The sequence below is a fragment of the Ornithorhynchus anatinus genome, chromosome X5, assembly GCF_004115215.2.
Source record: "Ornithorhynchus anatinus isolate Pmale09 chromosome X5, mOrnAna1.pri.v4, whole genome shotgun sequence".
Classification (NCBI taxonomy): domain Eukaryota; kingdom Metazoa; phylum Chordata; class Mammalia; order Monotremata; family Ornithorhynchidae; genus Ornithorhynchus; species Ornithorhynchus anatinus.
In genome coordinates, this window is record NC_041753.1 from 5,344,161 (window position 1) to 5,362,381 (window position 18,221).

At 63.8% G+C, this 18,221-nt stretch overlaps 2 protein-coding genes across 3 annotated transcripts; both read right to left on the minus strand.

The window, feature by feature from the left end:
* Positions 1 to 1,160: 1,160 nt before the first annotated feature.
* Positions 1,161 to 8,099, minus strand: GAL3ST4 (galactose-3-O-sulfotransferase 4). Of its 2 annotated transcripts, XM_029055049.2 has the most exons (4): positions 8,001 to 8,099; positions 5,965 to 6,075; positions 5,350 to 5,644; positions 1,161 to 2,283 (listed from the first exon to the last, which is right to left on the minus strand). In XM_029055049.2, exons 2-4 carry the CDS (start codon positions 6,069 to 6,071, stop codon positions 1,246 to 1,248), a joined length of 1,440 nt encoding a protein of 479 aa, XP_028910882.1. In that variant the 5' UTR covers positions 6,072 to 6,075; positions 8,001 to 8,099; the 3' UTR covers positions 1,161 to 1,245. The 2 variants fall into 2 exon arrangements, with proteins under 2 accessions (XP_028910882.1, XP_039766887.1); XM_039910953.1 differs by lacking the exon at positions 8,001 to 8,099 and having other exon boundaries at positions 5,965 to 6,257.
* Positions 8,100 to 9,495: 1,396 nt separating this feature from the next.
* GPC2 (glypican 2) lies at positions 9,496 to 18,108 on the minus strand. The gene is made up of 10 exons (XM_029055540.2): positions 17,812 to 18,108; positions 14,694 to 14,852; positions 13,228 to 13,538; positions 13,016 to 13,096; positions 12,559 to 12,721; positions 12,315 to 12,445; positions 12,035 to 12,184; positions 11,728 to 11,864; positions 10,272 to 10,450; positions 9,496 to 9,743 (listed from the first exon to the last, which is right to left on the minus strand). The coding sequence occupies exons 1-10, from the start codon at positions 17,975 to 17,977 to the stop codon at positions 9,496 to 9,498; spliced, it is 1,725 nt and encodes a 574-aa protein (XP_028911373.1). The 5' UTR covers positions 17,978 to 18,108.
* Positions 18,109 to 18,221: the final 113 nt, after the last annotated feature.

The window sequence follows — 18,221 nt, forward strand, 5'->3', positions numbered from 1 at the left end:
GTCGCCGTCCCACGCTGTCTCCATCCCCATTTTCCAGATGAGGGAACTGAGGGCCGGAGAAGTGAAGCGACTCGCCCAAGGTCACCCGGCGGGAGAGTGGCGGAGCCGGGAATGAACGAGAGCCAAAGGGAGGGGGGGGATGAGATGCCTCGACTGAATCACTGACCTCAGTTGGAGCCGTCGGGGGGAGGTTTGTCTTTTTACGGTACTCGGTAAGTGCTTACTGTGTGCCAAGCACTGTACGAAGCACAGGGGCAGATAGAAGAGAATCAGATTGAACGCAGTCCCTGTCCCACCAGGGGTTCCAAGACTAATTTAATCCCCTTTTTCCGACTGAGGTCACCGAGGCCCAGGGAAGTGAAGCGGCGTGGAAAGAGCCCGGGCTTAGGAGTCAGGGGTCGTGGCTTCACTTCTCGGGGTCTCAGGGACCTCCTCTGGAAAATGGGGATGAAGACCGTGAGCCCCATGTGGGATAACCTGATGACCCCGTATCTCCCCCAGCGCTTAGAATAGCGCTCGGCACATAGTAAGCGCTTAGCAAATACCAACGTTATTAAGTAACTTTCCCAGAATCCCCCAGCAGGAGAGAGGGAGAGCCGGAATCTGAACCCAGATCCTCCTGCCGCCCAGGGCTGTGGCCTTTCCACTAGGCCACGCCACGTCCTCGCCCCCACGCCCTCCCTGGGAGTTGGGGTCATTCGGTCAGTGGTATTTACTGAGCGCTCACTGTTTGCAGAGAACCGTCCTAAGCACTGGGGAAAGGACCGTAAAACAATCAAGAGACCCGTTCCCTGCCCGCAACCAGCACCCCCGGCCAACCTCTGCCTCGAACCCCGTGGCCTGGGATTCAGAAGGACCCGGGCTCTCGCCCCGGCTCCGCCACTTGCCTGCTGCGTGCCCTTGGCCGAGTCGCTTCACTTCTCTGGGCCCCAGTTCCCTCATCTGGAAAACGGGGATTCGGACCGCTCTCCGGCCCGATTCGCTCGGATCCACCCCGGCGCTCAGCACAGAGCCTGACGCGCAGCGAGCGCTTACCAAGTACCCCAATTATTATTAGTAGCAGCGCGTCGCTTCTCCGAGCAGCCTCCGTTCCCTCGTCCGTAAAACGGGGATTCGGACCGCGGGCCCCACGTGGGACGGGGACCGGGTCCCGACCCATCACCTCGTATCTATCCCGGCGCTTAGTACGGAGCCCGGCACGTAGTGAGCGCTCAACAGATACCGCAGTTGGCGTCATCGGCGTCCTTATCGCACCCCGCCTCCGCCCTCGGCCGTCCTCCGCCCGAACTGTTTGGCGTCCAGCCAGTCCTTGTACTGGAGCTCGGGCCTGGCCAGCTGCAGGCAGGCCTCGCGGTCCCGGGGGGCCAGCCCGCCCCTCACGGCGTAGCCCAGGATCCCGGCCGTCCCGAACTGGAAGGGCCGCAGCCCCCGGTCGGCGATCCGGCCCGGCTCCACGGCCCCTCCCCCCAGCAGGCAGCGCCCGGCCAGGGCCGCCCGCCGGGCCCGGAGCTCGGCCACCCCGCTCGCCAGGCGGCCCAGCCCGAACCGCTCGGCCCGGGCCCACAGGCTGCGGTTGGCGTGGAGGTACAGGGCCCAGTCCAGATCGTTCCAGGCCCGGGCGCGGACCGCCGTCAACGGGTGCCGCTCCCCGACCCCGTGCCCTCTGCCCCCTCCGGTCGCCCGGGCGTTGTGGACGAAGCCGACCACGTCCTCCAGTTCCCAGCACAGGGCGGCCGCCAGCAGGACCAGCGACTCGTCGAAGTGCTCTGCCACCAGGACCAGGTCGAAGGTCGCGTCCACCCACTCCAGGGCCCGCCGGACGAAGCGGGCCGGGAGGGAGGAGGGGGACGACGGCGGCGGGCCGTCCCCGCCGACGACCGGGTCGGGGTCGGGCCCGGGGCGTCCGGTCGGCCGGGCGCCTGCCGAGGGGGCGGCGGGGGGCCGGGGGCCGGGGCCGTCCGGCGAGGGCCCGGGAGAGGGTCGGGAGGCCCCGGCGTCCCGGGGAGGGCCGGGGGGCCGCGCGGCCCGCCGCGGCTCGGCGGGGGCCTCGGGGCCGGGCAGGGGGAGGCCGAAGTCGAACCACAGCAGGTTGCGAGCGTAGTGGTCTCCGCGGCCCCCGGGCCGGTAGAAGCGACGGGGGGCGGCCAGGAAGGCCTGCAGGGACGGGGCCGCCCGGAAGGCCGAGGAGACGGAGCGGTAGTAGGAGAAGGCCGACGCCGCCAGCGAGGCCGGGTCCCGGACGATGGAGAAGAAGAAGCTGTCGGCGGGCATCAGGCGGAGCACCTAGGACGGCGGGGTCGGGGGGGAGGAGGATGGGGTCGGGGCGGGGCCCGAGGTGGGGGGGTGACGGGGCGCCGCGGGGGGCCCGGCCGAGCCTAGCCGAGGCCCGGGAGTCAGCGGGACTCGGGTTCTAATCCCGGCTCCGCCACATGTCCTCCGTGTCACCCGGGCAAGTCGCTTCGCTTCTCCGGGCCTCAGTTCCCTCCTCCGGAAAACGGGGATGAAGACTGGGAGCCCCCCGTGGGACAGGGACTGCGTCCAACCTGATGAACCTGTGTCCACCCCAGTGCTTAGAACGGCGCTTGGCACACAGTAAGCGCTTAACGAGTGGGGCGGGGATCGTCTCTGTGGCCGAACGGTACGCTCCCAGCGCTCTGTACAGTGCTCTGCACATAGTAAGCGCTCAACAGATACGATCGAAGGAATGAATGAAGCATCGTGATAATAATAACTATCATTATTACTGCTAATGATAGCGGGGGAGGCCGGGGACAGGGCGGCGCACGACGAAGAGGTGGGAAGGAGCCAGAGGATTCGGGAACAGAGAGACGAAAGGCGGTGGTGGGAAAGGAGCTGGGTCGCAGACCACCCATCTCCCCTCTAGACTGTAAACTCGCTGTGGGCAGGAATTATGTCTGTTATAGAATAATAATAACGATGGCATCAGTTAAGCGCCTACTATGTGCCGAACACTGTTCTAGGCGCTGGGGTCGATACAAGGTCATCCGGTTGTCCCACGTGGGGCTCCCAGTCTTCATCCCCATTTGACAGATGAGGGAACTGAGGCCCAGAGAAGTCAGGTGACCTGCCCAAGGTCACACAGCAGACAAGCGGCGGAGTCGGGATTAGAATCCACGGCCGAGCCCGGGCCCGACGCACGAAGCCGCACCGCTTCCCAGAGGCCGAATATTGTTCCGTCGACCTCTCCCGAGCGTTCAGTCCAAGGCTCCGCGCTCAGGAGACGCTCAATAAAGACGATTGACTGAATCCCCACCGTTAAAACCTTAACTGAGATCACGCCTCCTCCGAGAAGTCTTCCCCGATTTTTCGCCGCCGCCCTCTTCCTTCCACGTCGTTGGAGCTGTACCCTTTAAGCGTTTGATACCCGCCTCACCCTCAGCCCTCCCTCCCCCCATCACTTATGAGCAGACCCCTCGTCTCTTTTAACGTCTAGCTCCCGCTCCAATAATCGTAATGATGGCATGGCTCAGTGGAAAGAGCCCGGGCTTGGGAGTCAGAGGTCATGGGTTCGAATCCCGGCTCTGCCACCTGGCAGCTGTGTGACTGTAGGCAAGTCACGTAACTCCTCTGTGCCTCAGTGACCTCATCTGTCAAATGGGGATTAAGACCGTGAGCCTCCCGTGGGACGACCTGATGACCCCGTATCTCCCCCGGCGCTCAGAACGGTGCTCGGCACATAGTAAGCGCTTAACAAATACCAACATTATTATTATTATTACTACGTGCCGAGCTCCGTCCCAGACGGTAAGCTCCTTGTGGACGGGAAACGTGTCTCCCAACCGAGAAGCAGCATGGCTTAGTGGAACAAGCGATCCCGGGAGTCAGAGGACCTGGGTTCTAATTCCGGCTCTGCCCACTGTTTGCTGCCCGACCTTGGGCGAGTCACTTAACTTCTCTGTGCCTCAGTTTCCTCAACTGTAAAATGGGGATTCAATACCTGTTTTCCCTCCTCCTTGAGACTGTGAGTCCCCATGTGGGGCAGGGACTGTGTCCAGCCTAATTAACTCGTACCAATCCCAGGGTTTAGGACAGTGCGGGACACTAGACTGTAATAATAATGGTGGTATTTAAGCGCTTACTATGTGCAAAGCTTACCACTACCACTAATAATAATTGCGCTATTCATTAAGCGCTTACTACGAACCAGCCACTGCACACAGGAAGTGCTCAGCGATGAGGATGGTATTTGTTAAGCGCTTACTGCGTGTCAGGCACTGTTCTAAGCGCCAGAGAGATATTTAATCCAGTGCCCTGCACACAGTAAGCGCTCAATAAATACGATTGAATGAATGAAGCTAATCAGATTGGACACAGTCCCTGTCCCACATGGCGCTCCTAGTCTTAATCCCCATTTTACAGATGAGGTCACTGAGGCCCGGAGAAGTGAAGCGACTTGCCCACAGTCACACAGCTGACAAGTGGCAGAGTCGGAATTCGAACCCATGACTTCGACTCCCAAGGCCGGGCTTTCTCCACTGAGCCACGCTGCTTCTAGAAGGGGCCGCAGACGTTAACGGAAATAAAGAAACGACGGAGATGGACTTAAGTGCCGTGGGGCTGAGAGGAGGGGTGAATAAAGGGAGGAAAGCGTGGCTTAGTGGAAAGAGCCCGGGCTCGGGAGTCAGAGGTCGTGGGTTCTAATCCCGCCTCCGCCACTTGTCTGCTCTGTGACCTTGGGCAAGTCGCTTCACTTCTCTGGGCCTCAGTTCCCTCATCTGTAAAAATGGGGATTTAAAAAAAAAAAGCGAGCCCCACGTGGGACAATCTGACCACCCTGTATCTACCCCCGCGTTTAGAACAGTGCTCAGCGCACAGTAAACGCTTAACAAATACCATCATTATCATTATCCAAGCGCAAGGAAGAAGCAGAAGGAAGTGGGAGAGGAGGAAAGGAGCGTTTAAGCAAGGAAGGCCTCGACACAGATGAGACACCGTCCCTGTCCCCCGTGGGGCTCACAGCTTTAGCCTCCACCTTCCCAGACGAGGGAACTGAGGCGCAGAGAAGGGACTTGCCTAAGGCCGCGGAGCCGGGATGAGGACCCAGGTCATGTAACGCCCAGGCCCCGGGCTGTTTCCACTAGGCCATGCTACTTTCCAGGATTGGCCAGCGTCGGAGAGAAAGCGAGGAGAGCTCGCTGTGGGACGGGGACGTGTCCGTTACAGCGTCCTCTCCTAAGCGCTCAGTACGGTGCCCTGCACCCGCTCAGCGCTCGCTAAATACGACGGATCGACCGAGGCGTCTCCCCTCCGGGAGCAGGCCCCCTTCCCGCCATCCCCCGTCCCTCCTCCCCCTCCGTCCCGGCCCCTCGCCGGCCGCCGGCCCCTCACCTCGGGCAGGTTGAAGCGCATGTGGTGACACAGGATGTGGTAGCGTTGGGGGGGCCGGGCCTGGGGGTCGTACCCTTTGACCCTGCTGGCCTGGAAGGGCCGGGGGTAGCCGAACTGGTAGCGGGCGGGCAGGGCGAAGGTCAGGTTGCGCCTGTCGCCGTAGCGGTGGAGCAGGCTGAGCACCGAGCTGCTGCCCGTCTTGTGGGTCTTCAGGAAGACCAGGTGGTCCCGCGGAGAGCACTGAGGGCCGGGAGCCCCCCACGGGCCCGGCGGTCCCCCCCGGGGGCTCGAGGACCTGAGCGGCGAAGGAGGGAAGGGGGGCGACGTCAGGCGGACGCCTCGCGTCCGCCCCAGCGCTTGGCGCAGAGTCGCCGCCTCGCAGAACACCGTCGCGATCGTTACGGAGGGGGAGGCCCGGACCGAAGGAACGGGGGGACGGTTGCCGGGGCGGTCACCCGGGGAAGGGGGTCTCGGGAGAGGGGGACGCGCTCTCGTCGTGGGCGGGGAAGGCGTCTGCGTATTGCTCTACTGTCCTCTCCCCAGCGCTTAGTACGGTGCTCAGCCCAGGGTTAGTGCTCGGTAAGTACGACTGAATGAACGAATGAGCGCACTCACCTCCTGTGGAAGGGGCCCCCCCAGATCTGGAGGACGAACCCAACGGTCGTGCAGACGCCCACCGCCGTCCAGAGGCCCCGCAGCCCCCAGCCCGGCCACGGCCGCATCCTCCTGGGGGAAGGCAGGGGTGGAGACAGAGACGGGGGTGACCTCGGGAGCCCCTCGAGCGAGATGGAGAGACGGGCGCCCCGGGCTCGGGTCTCTGAATCTCTGGGGAGCCCCCTCCCGACGCGGAACCCCGCCTCCGGCCCGTCGGAGGCCAGATGGGAATCGAGGGGGTCGGGTTAGTCGGAATCAGCAGATTTCTGGCTTCCCTCAGCGTCTGGAAAGTTGGGGGGGGGGGGGGGGGTTGGGATGGCGGGAGTGGAGGGGGGGGGATAGAGGGAGGGGCAGGAGGGTTGGGGGGCCGGGGGGGAGGGCGAGGAGGAGGAGGATGGCGGGGAGAGCTCTTGGGGAAACGGGAGCTCGGGAAGAGAGTCGGGAAGAGGTAGGTGTGTGAGCCGAAGTTGGTACTTTTCACTTCCCTCTTCCTCTGTCTCTGTCCCTCTGGTTTCCTCCCTCCTTCCTCTCCCCACGGTCCCCCTATCCCGCCCCCCGCCCCTCCCTCCAGCCCCCCACCCCCACCCTCGTTCCAGCTGGCCTGGCCCTCCGCCCGAAAGGCCCGGTGACTGAGCCGACCTCTCGGCTTGTCCTTTTCCTGTCTGCGGCCACGGCCTGACCCTGTCTCGATGCGGGGGACGCACCCTCCCGCGGGAGGGAGCCGGCCGTCCGGGGGACCCCCCCCCCCCCACGGCAGAGATGGAGACCAACCGAGTGCCCCCCACTCTCACTCCTCCCCACCATGCCGGGCTCCGTCTCTCCTCCCTCCCTCCCAGTCTCTCGTTTTCTCTTTCGTCTTCCTGGCCGTGTCTCTGCCCTCCCCCAACCTTTCATCCCAAGATTTCACAGCTTCTGATCCGACCGCTTCCCTCCCATCAACTTAATCCCCGGGGATTTAGTTGGTGCGGGGGGCGGGTGAGGGCGGGTGAGGGCGAGGCAGAGACAGACGCAGAGACTGAGAGACAGAGAGATGGATTGGATCTCCGCCATCAGGCCCGGAGGAGGCTGTGGGGAAGGCTGCCTTATCTCTCCCCCTACCCCAGTTCTCCCATCTCCCCTGCCCCCCTCCTCTCCTGTCAGACCTCGGACAGGTTGGGGAGGGGGCCGGCAGAGGGGAAGGGCAGCGGACGGAGGCGGGGGCCGGGGGAATCGGGCCCACGTCCCAATCCCCCCCGTCCCTCTCCCTGCCTCAGGCCCCGACCACCAACCCCTCCTCCGGCCCGTTAGGTTGGGGGGCCTTGGAGGGAGATGGATAGGTATTTCTCTCCCCGGGGTCTACCCACGTTCCCTCCCGCCGCATCCTCCCCCCAGCCCGGGGCCGACTGGCAGGGCGGGATTCCCGCTGGCTCGGCTGGGGCGGATCGAGGGGCCGGTTGGTCAGCAGGTGGCCAGGGCCGTCCGAGAGAGCGTCAGGACGAAGCCATGAGGGTGTGCGGTGGGCAAACGGCAGACGTAGACCACCCCCTTCCCGGCCAGAGGCTCTGGGTGCCGGCCCAACCCGGCACACGCGGTAACGTGTCGCTACACACTCCAGGACGCGCAGCCTGGGGGACCCGGGAGGGAAGGTCACGAGACCGACCCAGACGACACCCACCATCCCCGGCAACCCGACCGCGGGCACCCGTGGGGACGACGGGCCGGGGATCCCTGACCCTTGACCTTTGACCCAGCTCTCGGGGCCTCCCCTTCCCCAACCGCTTCTGCTCCAGAAGCCCCTTCCCGTCCCTGTGATCCACTCCGTCAGGCCCCCTCCCCTTACCCCCTCCTCATCTGCCTGCCCACGACACCCCCGGGCCCAACTAGGCCCTATCTCCTCCTCCTCCTCATCCCCGCTCTTCACTCCCCACTTCAGCCCCAGGCCCCGTCCCCCCATCCCGGAGTCTCTCCGCAACCCTCGCTCCTTCCCCGGCCGACCCCCCGAGACCCTCTCCACTCACCCAGGCAGGGTTGGGGGGTAAGGCACGGGGGTCCCGGCCCCTCTCTCTCTCTGCCCGCCGCCCCCCCCCAACCCCTTCCGGCCGACGCCCTCCTAGCTCCACTCCGATTTTCCCTGAAAACTTTCTCTGCCGGACGCTCCGCCCAGCCTCCCTCCCCTGGCCGCTCCCCCCAACCCTCCCCCGGCACCCCCTCCTCCTCCTCCTCTTTATCCAGACCTGTCCCTGCCCGCCCGCCTGCCCACCCGGCCTGGCCTTCCGCCCCTCTCCTCTCTCCGTTGAGGCAATTGTACTTTCTCTCCTCAAATTCCTCCGGAACAAAAGGCCTTTTCAGGGGAAGAGAAAGAGACAGAGAGAGGAGGAGAGAGACACACAAAGAGAGGAGAGAGGAGAGACTGAACACCCCCCGGTCGGAGCCCTCTCAGACACCCCGCTCCCCACCCGACGCCCTGGGATCACCGGGACGGGCCTGAGTTCTCCCCGGCCAGCTGGACCGAGACGGCCGGGCGGGTGGACAGATGGACACGGAGGACTCCGACTCCCACGCGCTTCGCTCCATAAATTAACCGTTTATTTGCCGAATAGAAAAACCACAAGACTCAGACACAACGGGGGTGACGGGGGACGGGGGACGGACGACATCCAACTCTGTAGGAGATGGGAAGGGGGTGGTGGGACACCGACCTATTTTTCCTTTTTTTTTTAAGTACAAAAAAAACACTCAGTGACAGAAAACTTCCCCCTCAGAGACCCTCCCCCCGCCTCAGGCCCTCCCCCCCAACCCCTGTATCCCCAGGCTAGGGTTCCTCCCGTCGCCCAGCCCCAAATAAATACCCCCCCCTAAAAAATGAAAAAATAAATATCCTTCCACAGCTCCCCACCCCCGACCTCGGTCCGGCAAACAGCTGCCGCAGCTTGATCTCGTTGGGCGTTTTGGGGGCCGCCGCCCTGACCCGGCTCCCTCTGCCCTGCTTCCCGCTCGCCGCTTCCCCGGCAGAGAGATCGGGAGGGGGCTGCAAGTTGCCATCCCTTTCCCCCAATCCTGTTCTCTATGGCCCCTGCCCTCCCCCCCACCCCACCCCCGGCTCCTGGTCCAGACTCAGCCTCCCCCCCGGTTCCTAAGCTGTGCCACCCCCCACCCCCGCTCCTCCCCAGACCTGGCTGCGTCGCCCCTTTGTTTCTTCGAGCTGTTTCCCGGCTCCTTGGTCCTCTGGGGAGGCTTGTGCTCTGTCTGGGCTGTTTCTCCCTTCCCTTCCCCACTCCTCAGCTCTCCCTCCAAGCTCTTTGCTTCTCCCCTTGTTCCTGTTCACCGTTTCCCAACTCTTCCCCAGGCTCGGCGGCATTTCTAACCCCCTCCCTCCGTGGCCAAGGGAAGGAGAGTGAGTATGTGCGGTTGGGAGGGGTCGGGGGGGGGGTAGTTTAACCCCTAAATTGCCAGCTGTCTGCTGCACGCCCCCCCCCCCCCCAGTTCCCCCCCAACAACCCCTTTCCCCGTCGGCTACCGAAGTCCCAACAGGGCCAGGCCGGAGGGGAGGAGGAGGAGGAAGAGAAGGAGAAGGCCCTCGGGGACCGTGACCCGCCCGGCCGCCCCCCGGCCCTGGTTGTGTCGCCCGCTCCCCGGGCCCCCCTTGCCCCCGCCGGGGGTGTCCCTGCGGGGGGGTCGGGGCCCCCGGGCCGGGGGGGCGGCGGCGGCGGCCCAGTCGTCCACGTAGCGCTCTCCCAGCCCGGACCCGCTGCCGTCTTCGTCTGCCCGGGGAGGGGGAGAGGGGCGGTGGTCAGCGGCCCCGGAGGGGACGACAAGGGGAGGGGGCTCGGGGATGGGGAGGGCGGGGGTCACCCACTGGCAGCCAGCAGGTACGGGACAGGGTTGGGGGAGGGGGATGCGGGGGTTTGGGGGGGCAGGAGAGGCAGGACCAGGACATAGGATTGTCTGGGGCCGGGGCAGGTCAGGGACACAGGTCGGGGGAAAGCAACGTGGGGTTGAGGGGTTGGTCCAGGACGCGGGTTTGGGGGACGTAGACACACGCAGGGTCCAGGGTTTCGAGAGCAGGGCCGGGCCTCGGGTTCGGGGGAGGGCGGCACGGGGGTCAGGGGTTTCAGAGGACAGGTCCGTGACAGGAGTGGCGGGGAGGGGCGGCCCGGGGTCGAGGGGTTCGGGGGGCAGGTGCGGGACAGAGGTTGGGGGGAGGGTGGCAGAGGGTTGAGGGTCTCAGGAGGGGCGGGTTCGGGTCACGGCTCGCGGGGAGGGCGGGCCGGGGTCGAGGGGCGTCCTACCGGCGTCCTGCAGGTCCAGGTCCCGTCCGAGCGCGGCCGCGCCGAGCCGGGCCGTGGCCGCCCGGAGCTGAAGCCGCCGCCGCCGAGTAGCCAAGTCGGGCCCGGCGGCCACGTCCACGTTCAGCTCGGGGTTGGCCAGCTGCTCCGACAGTCCCGCTCCCACCACGGCCGCCAGGTACCTGCGGGGAAGGGGGCGAGCGGGGGATCGGGAGAGCTCCGGGACTGGGGGGATTCTGACCCCCTTCCCCTCCTGGCTCCGACAGGGCCTGGTTAATAGCGATTGGGGTCTGTTAGGCGCTTACTATGTGCCAAGCACCGTTCTACGCGCTGGGACAGAAACGAGCCGTAACTGATCATATCTGTAGTTTATCAGCTATAACAGGGAAACGTGTCTGTTATATTGTGCTGTGCCCTGTCTAGTGTCCTGCACAGAGTAAGCGCTCAATAAATAAAACGATTAGAACCCAGGTCCTCTGACTCCCATTCCACTAGGCCACGCTGTTCCCCAAGAAATACCGCCAACCTACTCGCTGCCGAACTCAATCTCGTTCTTCTCCCTGCCGACCTCTAGCCCACATCCCGCCTCTGGAACACCCCCACCTCGCCCCCCGCTTCCGATCCGCCAGACAGCGACCCTCCCCCGCTTCGAAGCCTTATCGAAGGCCCCTCTCCTCCAGGAGGCCTTCCCTGACTAAGCCCCCCACCCTCTCCCACTCCCTTCTGCATCACCCTTGCACTTGAATTTCTATCCTTCATTCACCCCATCCCCAGTCCCGCGGCACTTGCCCATCGATCTCATTTACTGAGGGCTTACTCTGTGCAGAGCACTGTACCAAGCGCTCCGGAGAGTATGCTCCAACAGAATTAGCAGACCCGTTCCCTGCCCGTAATGAGCTTATCTGGCATTTAGTTATTTATAATAATGTTGGTATTTATTAAGCGCTTACTATGTGCAGAGCACTGTTCTAAGCACTGGGATATACAGGGTAATCAGGTTGTCCCACGTGAGGCTCACAGTCTTAATCCCCATTTTACAGATGAGGTAACTGAGGCCCAGAGAAGTGAAGTGACTTGCCCAAAGTCACACAGCTGACAAGTGACGGAGCCGGGATCCGAACTCATGACCTCTGACTCCCAAGCCCGGGCTCTTTCCACTGAGCCACGCTGCATTTATGTTCAGGCTTGTCTCCCGTTCTAGACTCTAAGCTCACTGTGGGCGGGGAATCCGTCTGTTAAATTCTGTCCTCTCCCCAGTGCTCAGTACAGCGCTCTGCACACCGTGACCACTCAAATACGAGCGATTGATTGAGAGATGATGGAAGGAGGTGGGTTTTCCCTCCTGACCACCCCCCAAGCCCCAGCCCCCGACCCAATGCCCCCACCCGGGGTCTTCTGGACTCATCGCGCCCGCCTCGGCTCGCCCCACCTCCCACTCCTCCTCGGGGGAGTCACTCACCGCCCCCGCCCCGCCCCGTTCCAGCAACGCTCCTCCTCTCCCACGCCGGCCGACATCCGCTCGTCGCTGCACAGGGTCAGGGGGAGGGACGCCCAGAAACCCCGCATCCGTCGCAGCCTCTCCCGCAACTCAGTCAGCTGCAGCGGGATGGAGCGAGGGGAGACTCAGAGGCGGGGAACATACCAGTTGGGGCAGCGGGAGGGGAGAGTCGGAGGGGAGATCCCGGTCGGGGAAGAAGAGGACGGGAGGGAGGGTCGCCATCCCCCCGCCCTCGGATGGTCCCCCCCGGTCGCCGGTCACCCCTCACCAATCGGTGCAGGTTGGTGCCGGCCGCCGTAGTCGGTCTTTCCTCTTCAGGGGGGAAAACCCGGAACCTCCTTCCGACCTCGTCTCGAGGCGGGGGGGCCCGGCGGGCTCGGGCAGGGGCCGGGCGAGGCCCCCCACAGCCCTGGAACACCTGAAGGGGAGGCCCAAGGTGTGGATTCCGGTCCCTCTCTCCACCCGCCACCTCGCTCTCCTCCTAATCCCCACTCCCAACTCCAAACGCCTCCCTCCGACTCTCTCCCCCCGGGACCTCCCCCGCCCACCTTGGCGGACACTTGGACGCTGTTCTCCTGCAGAAACATGAGCCCCTCGGAGATCTTCACGGCGATGGACTGGGCGGCCAGCTCCATGGAGAACGGCCCCTCCAGACGTTCCGACACCTGCAACAGGGCGTCTGGCCGAGGTGGAGGTGGACGGGTCAGCGACAGAGGGGACGGACTCCCCCGAGGGGACGTCCCCCCACCACAATCGGATGCCACCCCCCCCCCCCCAGGACCGACCCCGTACCTACGTAGCCCCCCCAGTCGGGGTCCAGACCCCCCGCACTGAGGCAGCCCCGGGCCACGTTGAGGCAGAAGCCGGCGCACGGCCGGAGTCCGGGGGTCCCCCTGCACAGGGGGCAGCCGGTCAGTCTCATGAGCGCTTGGCTGCAGCCCGGGGTGATGGCCACCTGGGGAGGGAGGGCGACAGTCAGGGCTGGGGCGGTGGTCCTGAGGCCGGGGGGGCGGTCTTCCCTTCTTCCGCATCCAGCTTTAGCGAAAGTGGATTCCCCGAACCACCGTCACCCGCCCCACCAATCCCCGATGATCGTCGCCTTCCCCGGCGTCTTCTGTGAACCCCTGGAGGCGGAGCCCCAGTCGAGCCAACTTCCCCAGCCGCCCTCTGCCCCGGTGGTCGTCGCCCACCCCGGCGCGTTCCGGGAACCTCTGGGGGCAGAGCCCCGTCGGAGCCGACCGACCCTCACCTTGACCGCCGTGCCGATCACGTCCCTGCCGGTCGCCAGGCCCTGGACGAAGGCCCGAGCGGCTACCAGGGCTCGGGTGACCTGGTGCGGGGAGGGACACGAAGGGGCATGGAGGAGACGCGCGGGGCGGGGTGGGGGAGGGCGGGCCGCGGGGCGACGGGGAGGTCCCGCCGGGAAGCGGGGGGTCCGGGGGAGGGCTCGGGGGGCGTCACCTGCAGGCGGAGCTGGCGGGGGGCGTCGCCGAAGGGGCGGGTCTGCCCGCTGTGCTTGGTCAGGCAGAGCAGGTAATCCGGGGGGAAGTGGTAGTGCGGATGCAGCAGGGGGAAGGTCCGCTCCAGGAGCTGGGCCCAGAAGCCGTCCAGGGCCTCGTCCAGGGCCACGCCCGCGCCCCCGTAGTGGGCCCGCAGCTGGGAGAACAGGCTCCCGAACACCGGGGCGTGCTGGGCGAACAGGCGGCCGTAGGAGCGCGAGAACATCTGGGCCAGGGACCGCTCCGCCGTCACCAGAAGCTCCCGGAAGAACTCTGGCCTCGGGGGCCGGCGGGCCGAGGAACGGAGGAGCGGGGGCGGGAGGAGGGGGCGGAGGAGGGGGAAGAGGAGCCGTCGGCAGAGGCGGAGAGGCACACCGGTAGGGGAGGAGAGACGAAAGAGGAGAGACGGCGGGTCAGAGGGCAGCAGAGACAGACGGGGAGGCAGGGGGACGACGACAGAGAGAGGGAGAGGAAAGCAGGAGGGAAACGGGGGGGGGGGGCGGGGGACGGGGACGACCGGGACGGGAGGCAGTCAGGCGGAGTCAGAGAAGGACGGGGAGAGGCAGAGACGGGGCGGAGGGCGGCAGAGATGGAAGCGAAGCAGAGACGGAGGGAGAGAAGGATGGCCGGAGTGTTGTTGGGGCGTGGGGGAGAGGGGAAGCGAGACAGAAAGAGAGAGGAAAAGACACCCAAGATAAGTGGCGGGAACCTCCTCAGACTCGCTGACAATCTATCAATCGATCAATGGTATTTACTGAGCGCCGACTGTGCGCACGGCACTGAACTAACCCCTTGGGAGAGTCCGACACAACAGAGCTGCGACCTCACGGGGGGGCGGGGAACGTCACTGTTTATTGTCGAATTGTACTTTCCCAAGTGTTTAGTCCAGGGCTCCGCACGCGGTAAGTGCTCAGTAAATACGACCGAAGGAAGGAGTGAATGGGAGACACCTTCTCCGCCCACGAGGACCTTAGAGTCTACAGGGGGAGACGAACGACGTTAATCCGGATAGATTATATATATATATATTGGCAGATAAGTGCTGCGGAGCTGAGGTTGCGGCGGGGAACGTCAAGTGTCTAGAGATCCAAGTTCCTCGGCGACGCAGCGGACAGCGTAGCCTAATGGATAGAGCCCAGGCCGGGGAGTCAGAAGGTCCCGGGTTCTGATCCCGGCTCCGCCACCGGCCGTGTGACCACGGGCAAGCCCCCTCACTTCTCTGGGCCTCGGTTCCCCCGCGTGTAAGATGGAGACGATGTCACGGGAACGTCCTGATGACGTATCTCCCCCAGCGCTTAGAACGGGGCTTGGCACCTTGCAAGCGCTTAGCAGATACCGCCCTCGTTGTTATTATTACGGTGCCAGAGGACAGGAGGGCTGGGGGGGGGGGGGGGGAAGGGAGGGAGGCCCGGAGGCCCGGGTCCTCACCGTCGAGCTTCCGCTGCCGGGCAGCCAGGGTGGTGAGCAGGAAGGAGCCGCTCTCTTCCAGCAGAACGCGGAAGGCCTCCTCGGTGTCCCGGCTGAGCCTCAGCTCCGTCTCGCTGGAGCAGCAGGTGTAATCCTGGGGGCAGACGCGGAGGTGCTCCCCTGGACGGGGCCGGGGGCCGCGGTGAGCCCCTCCGACCCGCCGGCCCTCCTCCGGCCCCCCGCCGGCCCCCCCTCGGGTCCTCTCCGTCGACTCTGCTCCCCGCCCCCGGCTCCTTCGGGCCGCTCCTGCCGGCCATCTGGCCCGTGACCCCGGGGGAGGCTTCGGATGACCCGGTGACCGGGCAGTCCGGCCTCCCCTCCCCCTACACGGAGGGGGAGGAGGATGGGGGCAGCGCGGCTCACTGGAAAGAGCCCGGGCTTGGGAGTCAGAGGTCGTGGGTTCGAATCCCGACTCTGCCCCTTGGCAGCTGTGTGACTGTCATTTCGCTTCTCTGTGCCTCAGTTCCCTCATCTGTCAAATGGGGATGAAGACGGTGAGCCTCACGTGGGACAACCTGGTGACCCTGTATCTCCCTCAGCGCTTAGAACGGTGCTCTGCACGTAGTAAGCGCTTAACAAATACCAACATTATTATTCCCAACACACACGCACACGCTGGCCGGCCCTGTCCTCCCTCCCCCTTAGTCTGCGAGCTCCACGTCGGGCAACCCGATCGTCTTGAATCATAATAATGTTGGTATTTGTTAAGCGCTTACTCTGTGCACAGCACTGTTCTAAGCCCTGGGGCTGGCAGGGTAATCAGGTTGTCCCTCATGAGGCTCACAGTCTTCCTCCCCGTTTTCCAGATGAGGGAACTGAGGCCCAGAGAAGTGAAGTGACTTGCCCACGGTCACACAGCTGCCAAGTGGCAGAGCCGGCATTCGAACCCACGACCTCTGACTCCCAAGCCCGGGCTCTTTCCACTGAACCACGCTGCTTCTCTATCTAACCCAGCGCCCAGTACAGTGCTTGGCACACAATACGTGCTTAGCAAATCCCATAATCATTATTATTATTACCAGCCCGGAGAAATGGGGGTTCCCCGGATAACCCAAGAGTCCCCCACCCTAACTGAATCCCCATCCCCTAGAACATCCCCCTCTAAGCCCGCGGTGGACAGGGAACGTGTCCGTTTGTCGTCATAGCGGACTCTCCCAAGCGCTCAGTACAGTGCTCCGCACACAGTAAGCGCTCGATAATCACGACTGAATGACCGACTGACCCCAGCCTCTGTAGGGCCTCAAACCCGCCGGACCCCAGGGACGAGCCCGAAGACCACGGGAGTCGTTTTGGTGTTCACCATGTGCCAAGCACTGTTCTAAACGCTGCGATACAGACAAGGTAATCAGGTCGAATCTTGCCTCCCCTAGGGCAGGTTGGGGCGCCCAGGACCAGTGAAGGACTGGGCAAGGATTTGGGAACGGGGAGGGGTTTGACTTTAGGATGGGGGAGGGTGTTAACGGAGGATGGGACAGCGATTTTGTTTTTCCTCCCGGTATTCGTTAGGCGCTACGTGCCAGTCACTGTACTGAGCGCCGGGGTAGAAAGAAGCCAATTAAGTTGGACACAGTCCACGTACGGGCTCACGGTCCCGATCCCCATTTTACAGGAAACTGAGGCACAGAGGAAGCGCAGCGACTCGCCCGAGGTCACCCCGCAGTCAAGGGGCGGAGCCGGGATCAGAACCCAGGTCCTTCTGACTCCCAGCCCCGCGCCTAATCCTTTAGTGCTGAAGAAAGATGGGAACGGTGGTGGGGACCGGAGTGGGGAGAGATTATTAAAAGATAGATTTTTAAGCTTCCCTCTAGACTGCAAACTCATCGCGTGCCGGGAAAGCGGCTTCCAACTCGGTTGTACGATACTGTCCCGAACGCTTTGCACAGTGTTCTGCCCCCCGGTAAATGCTCCATCAATACCACCGATTGACAGGCAAGGGGAAGGAGTCAGGAAGGAAGAAAGGGTTGAGGGATGGGGGAAGGGAAAGGAATTATTAGGGAATGAGGAGAGGAAAGACAGGAGGGTTATTAAAGGAGCGAATTATGGGCGGAAAGGGGTTAACGATAAAAAGAATAATAGTGGTATTTATTAAGTGCTCTGCGAAACACTGTACTGAGGTTATTGGGGGGGGCTATAGGATGGGAAAGGACTATAATGGGAGGGTCTATTATGGGATGGGGCTATAGGGGGATAGAATTCATTCATTCAATAGTATTTACTGAGCGCTGACTCTGTGCAGAGCCCTGTCCTAAGCGCTTGCAATGGACAATTCGGGCAGCAGATATGAATAGAACGAGAGGGTCTATTATTCATTCACTCATCGGTATTTCCTGAGCGCTGACTCTGTGCAGAGCACTGTCCTAAGCGCTTGCAATGGACAATTCGGGCAACAGATATGAAGAGAACAAGGGGGTCTATTATTCACTCACTCGCTGGTATTTACTGAGCGCTGACTCTGTGCAGAGCACTGTCCTAAGCGCTTGGAGGATGGGGCTAGAGGCTGGGAAGGGGCTATAACAGGAGGGTCTCTCTCTTTCAGCCCGTCTCCCCCCCCCAAGACTGGATGCCCTTTATGGGTGCTTATTGTTCTCCCGAGCGTTGAGTCCAGTGGTCGGCGCTCAGTAAATACAACCGAACTGAAGCTGGTGGGGGGAGGGGGGCGTTCGAATCCCGGCTCCGCCACTTGTCAGCTGTGTGACTTTGGGCAAGTCACTTAACCCCTCTGTGCCTCAGTTCCCTCATCTGTAAAATGGGGATTGTGAGCCCCATACGGGCCACCCTGATCACCTTGTATCCCCCGGCGCTTAGAACAGTGCTCTGCACGTAGTAAGCGCTTAACAGATATCAACATGGTTATTATTACTGAGGGTGGGAGGGGGATGCGTCCAAGCGCTTAGTACAGTGCTCTGCACAGAGGAGGCGCTCAATAAGTACCGTTGAGTGGGTTTATTTGGGGACGGGGTTAGATGGGGGGAGGATTTATTTGGGGATGCAACTGAATGGGAAGGGGGTGGGGGTTATGGAAGCGACCGGTCCCGGGGTCCCCCCCGCCCCCCACTTTAGGGGGTCCCCCTCCCCTTACCTGAGATAAGGGCGGGAGGGAGCAAGTTGAGGCTGTAGCCCCGAGCCCCCAGCACCTGCCGGGTTTCGGTGCAGGTCCGGCCCGCCCGGGCCTCGCCCCCCGGCCCGGGCCACCAGGGCGGCGGCAGCAGCAGCAGCAGCAGCAGCAGCGAGCGGAGCGCGGCCATCGCCCCGCGAGGAAGCGGGTCCCGAAGGCGGGGGAAGAGCGGCCCGGCCCGCCCGGCCCGGCCCGGGCCCGCGCCGACCCTCCGCCGGCCGGAGAAAGAGCGCGATCCCGGAAAAGCGGGCGTCCGGACTGGGCGGCGGGGGGCCGGGCGGGCGGCGCCGGCGGAGACAATGGGAGCGGGAAGCCGGGCGGGGGGGCGGGGCCGGGCGGCGGCGATCGACCAATGGGGGCCGGCGGGGGCGGGG

What these genes read in the sequence shown, in the direction of transcription:
- GAL3ST4 (XM_029055049.2), bottom strand. Translation starts at nt 6,071, where the DNA reads ATGCGGCCGTGGCCGGGCTGGGGGCTGCGGGGCCTCTGGACGGCGGTG. An exon ending in GGGGGCCCCTTCCACAGGAG is followed by an intron (nt 5,645 to 5,964) that starts GTGAGTGCGCTC and finishes TTCGCCGCTCAG; the next exon opens with GTCCTCGAGCCCCCGGGGGG. An exon ending in TGCGCTTCAACCTGCCCGAG is followed by an intron (nt 2,284 to 5,349) that starts GTGAGGGGCCGG and finishes CCGCCGTCCTAG; the next exon opens with GTGCTCCGCCTGATGCCCGC.
- GPC2 (XM_029055540.2), bottom strand. Translation starts at nt 17,977, where the DNA reads ATGGCCGCGCTCCGCTCGCTGCTGCTGCTGCTGCTGCTGCTGCCGCCG. An exon ending in CCCGCCAGCTCCGCCTGCAG is followed by an intron (nt 13,097 to 13,227) that starts GTGACGCCCCCC and finishes TCCCCGCACCAG; the next exon opens with GTCACCCGAGCCCTGGTAGC. An exon ending in GCACCAACCTGCACCGATTG is followed by an intron (nt 11,865 to 12,034) that starts GTGAGGGGTGAC and finishes ATCCCGCTGCAG; the next exon opens with CTGACTGAGTTGCGGGAGAG.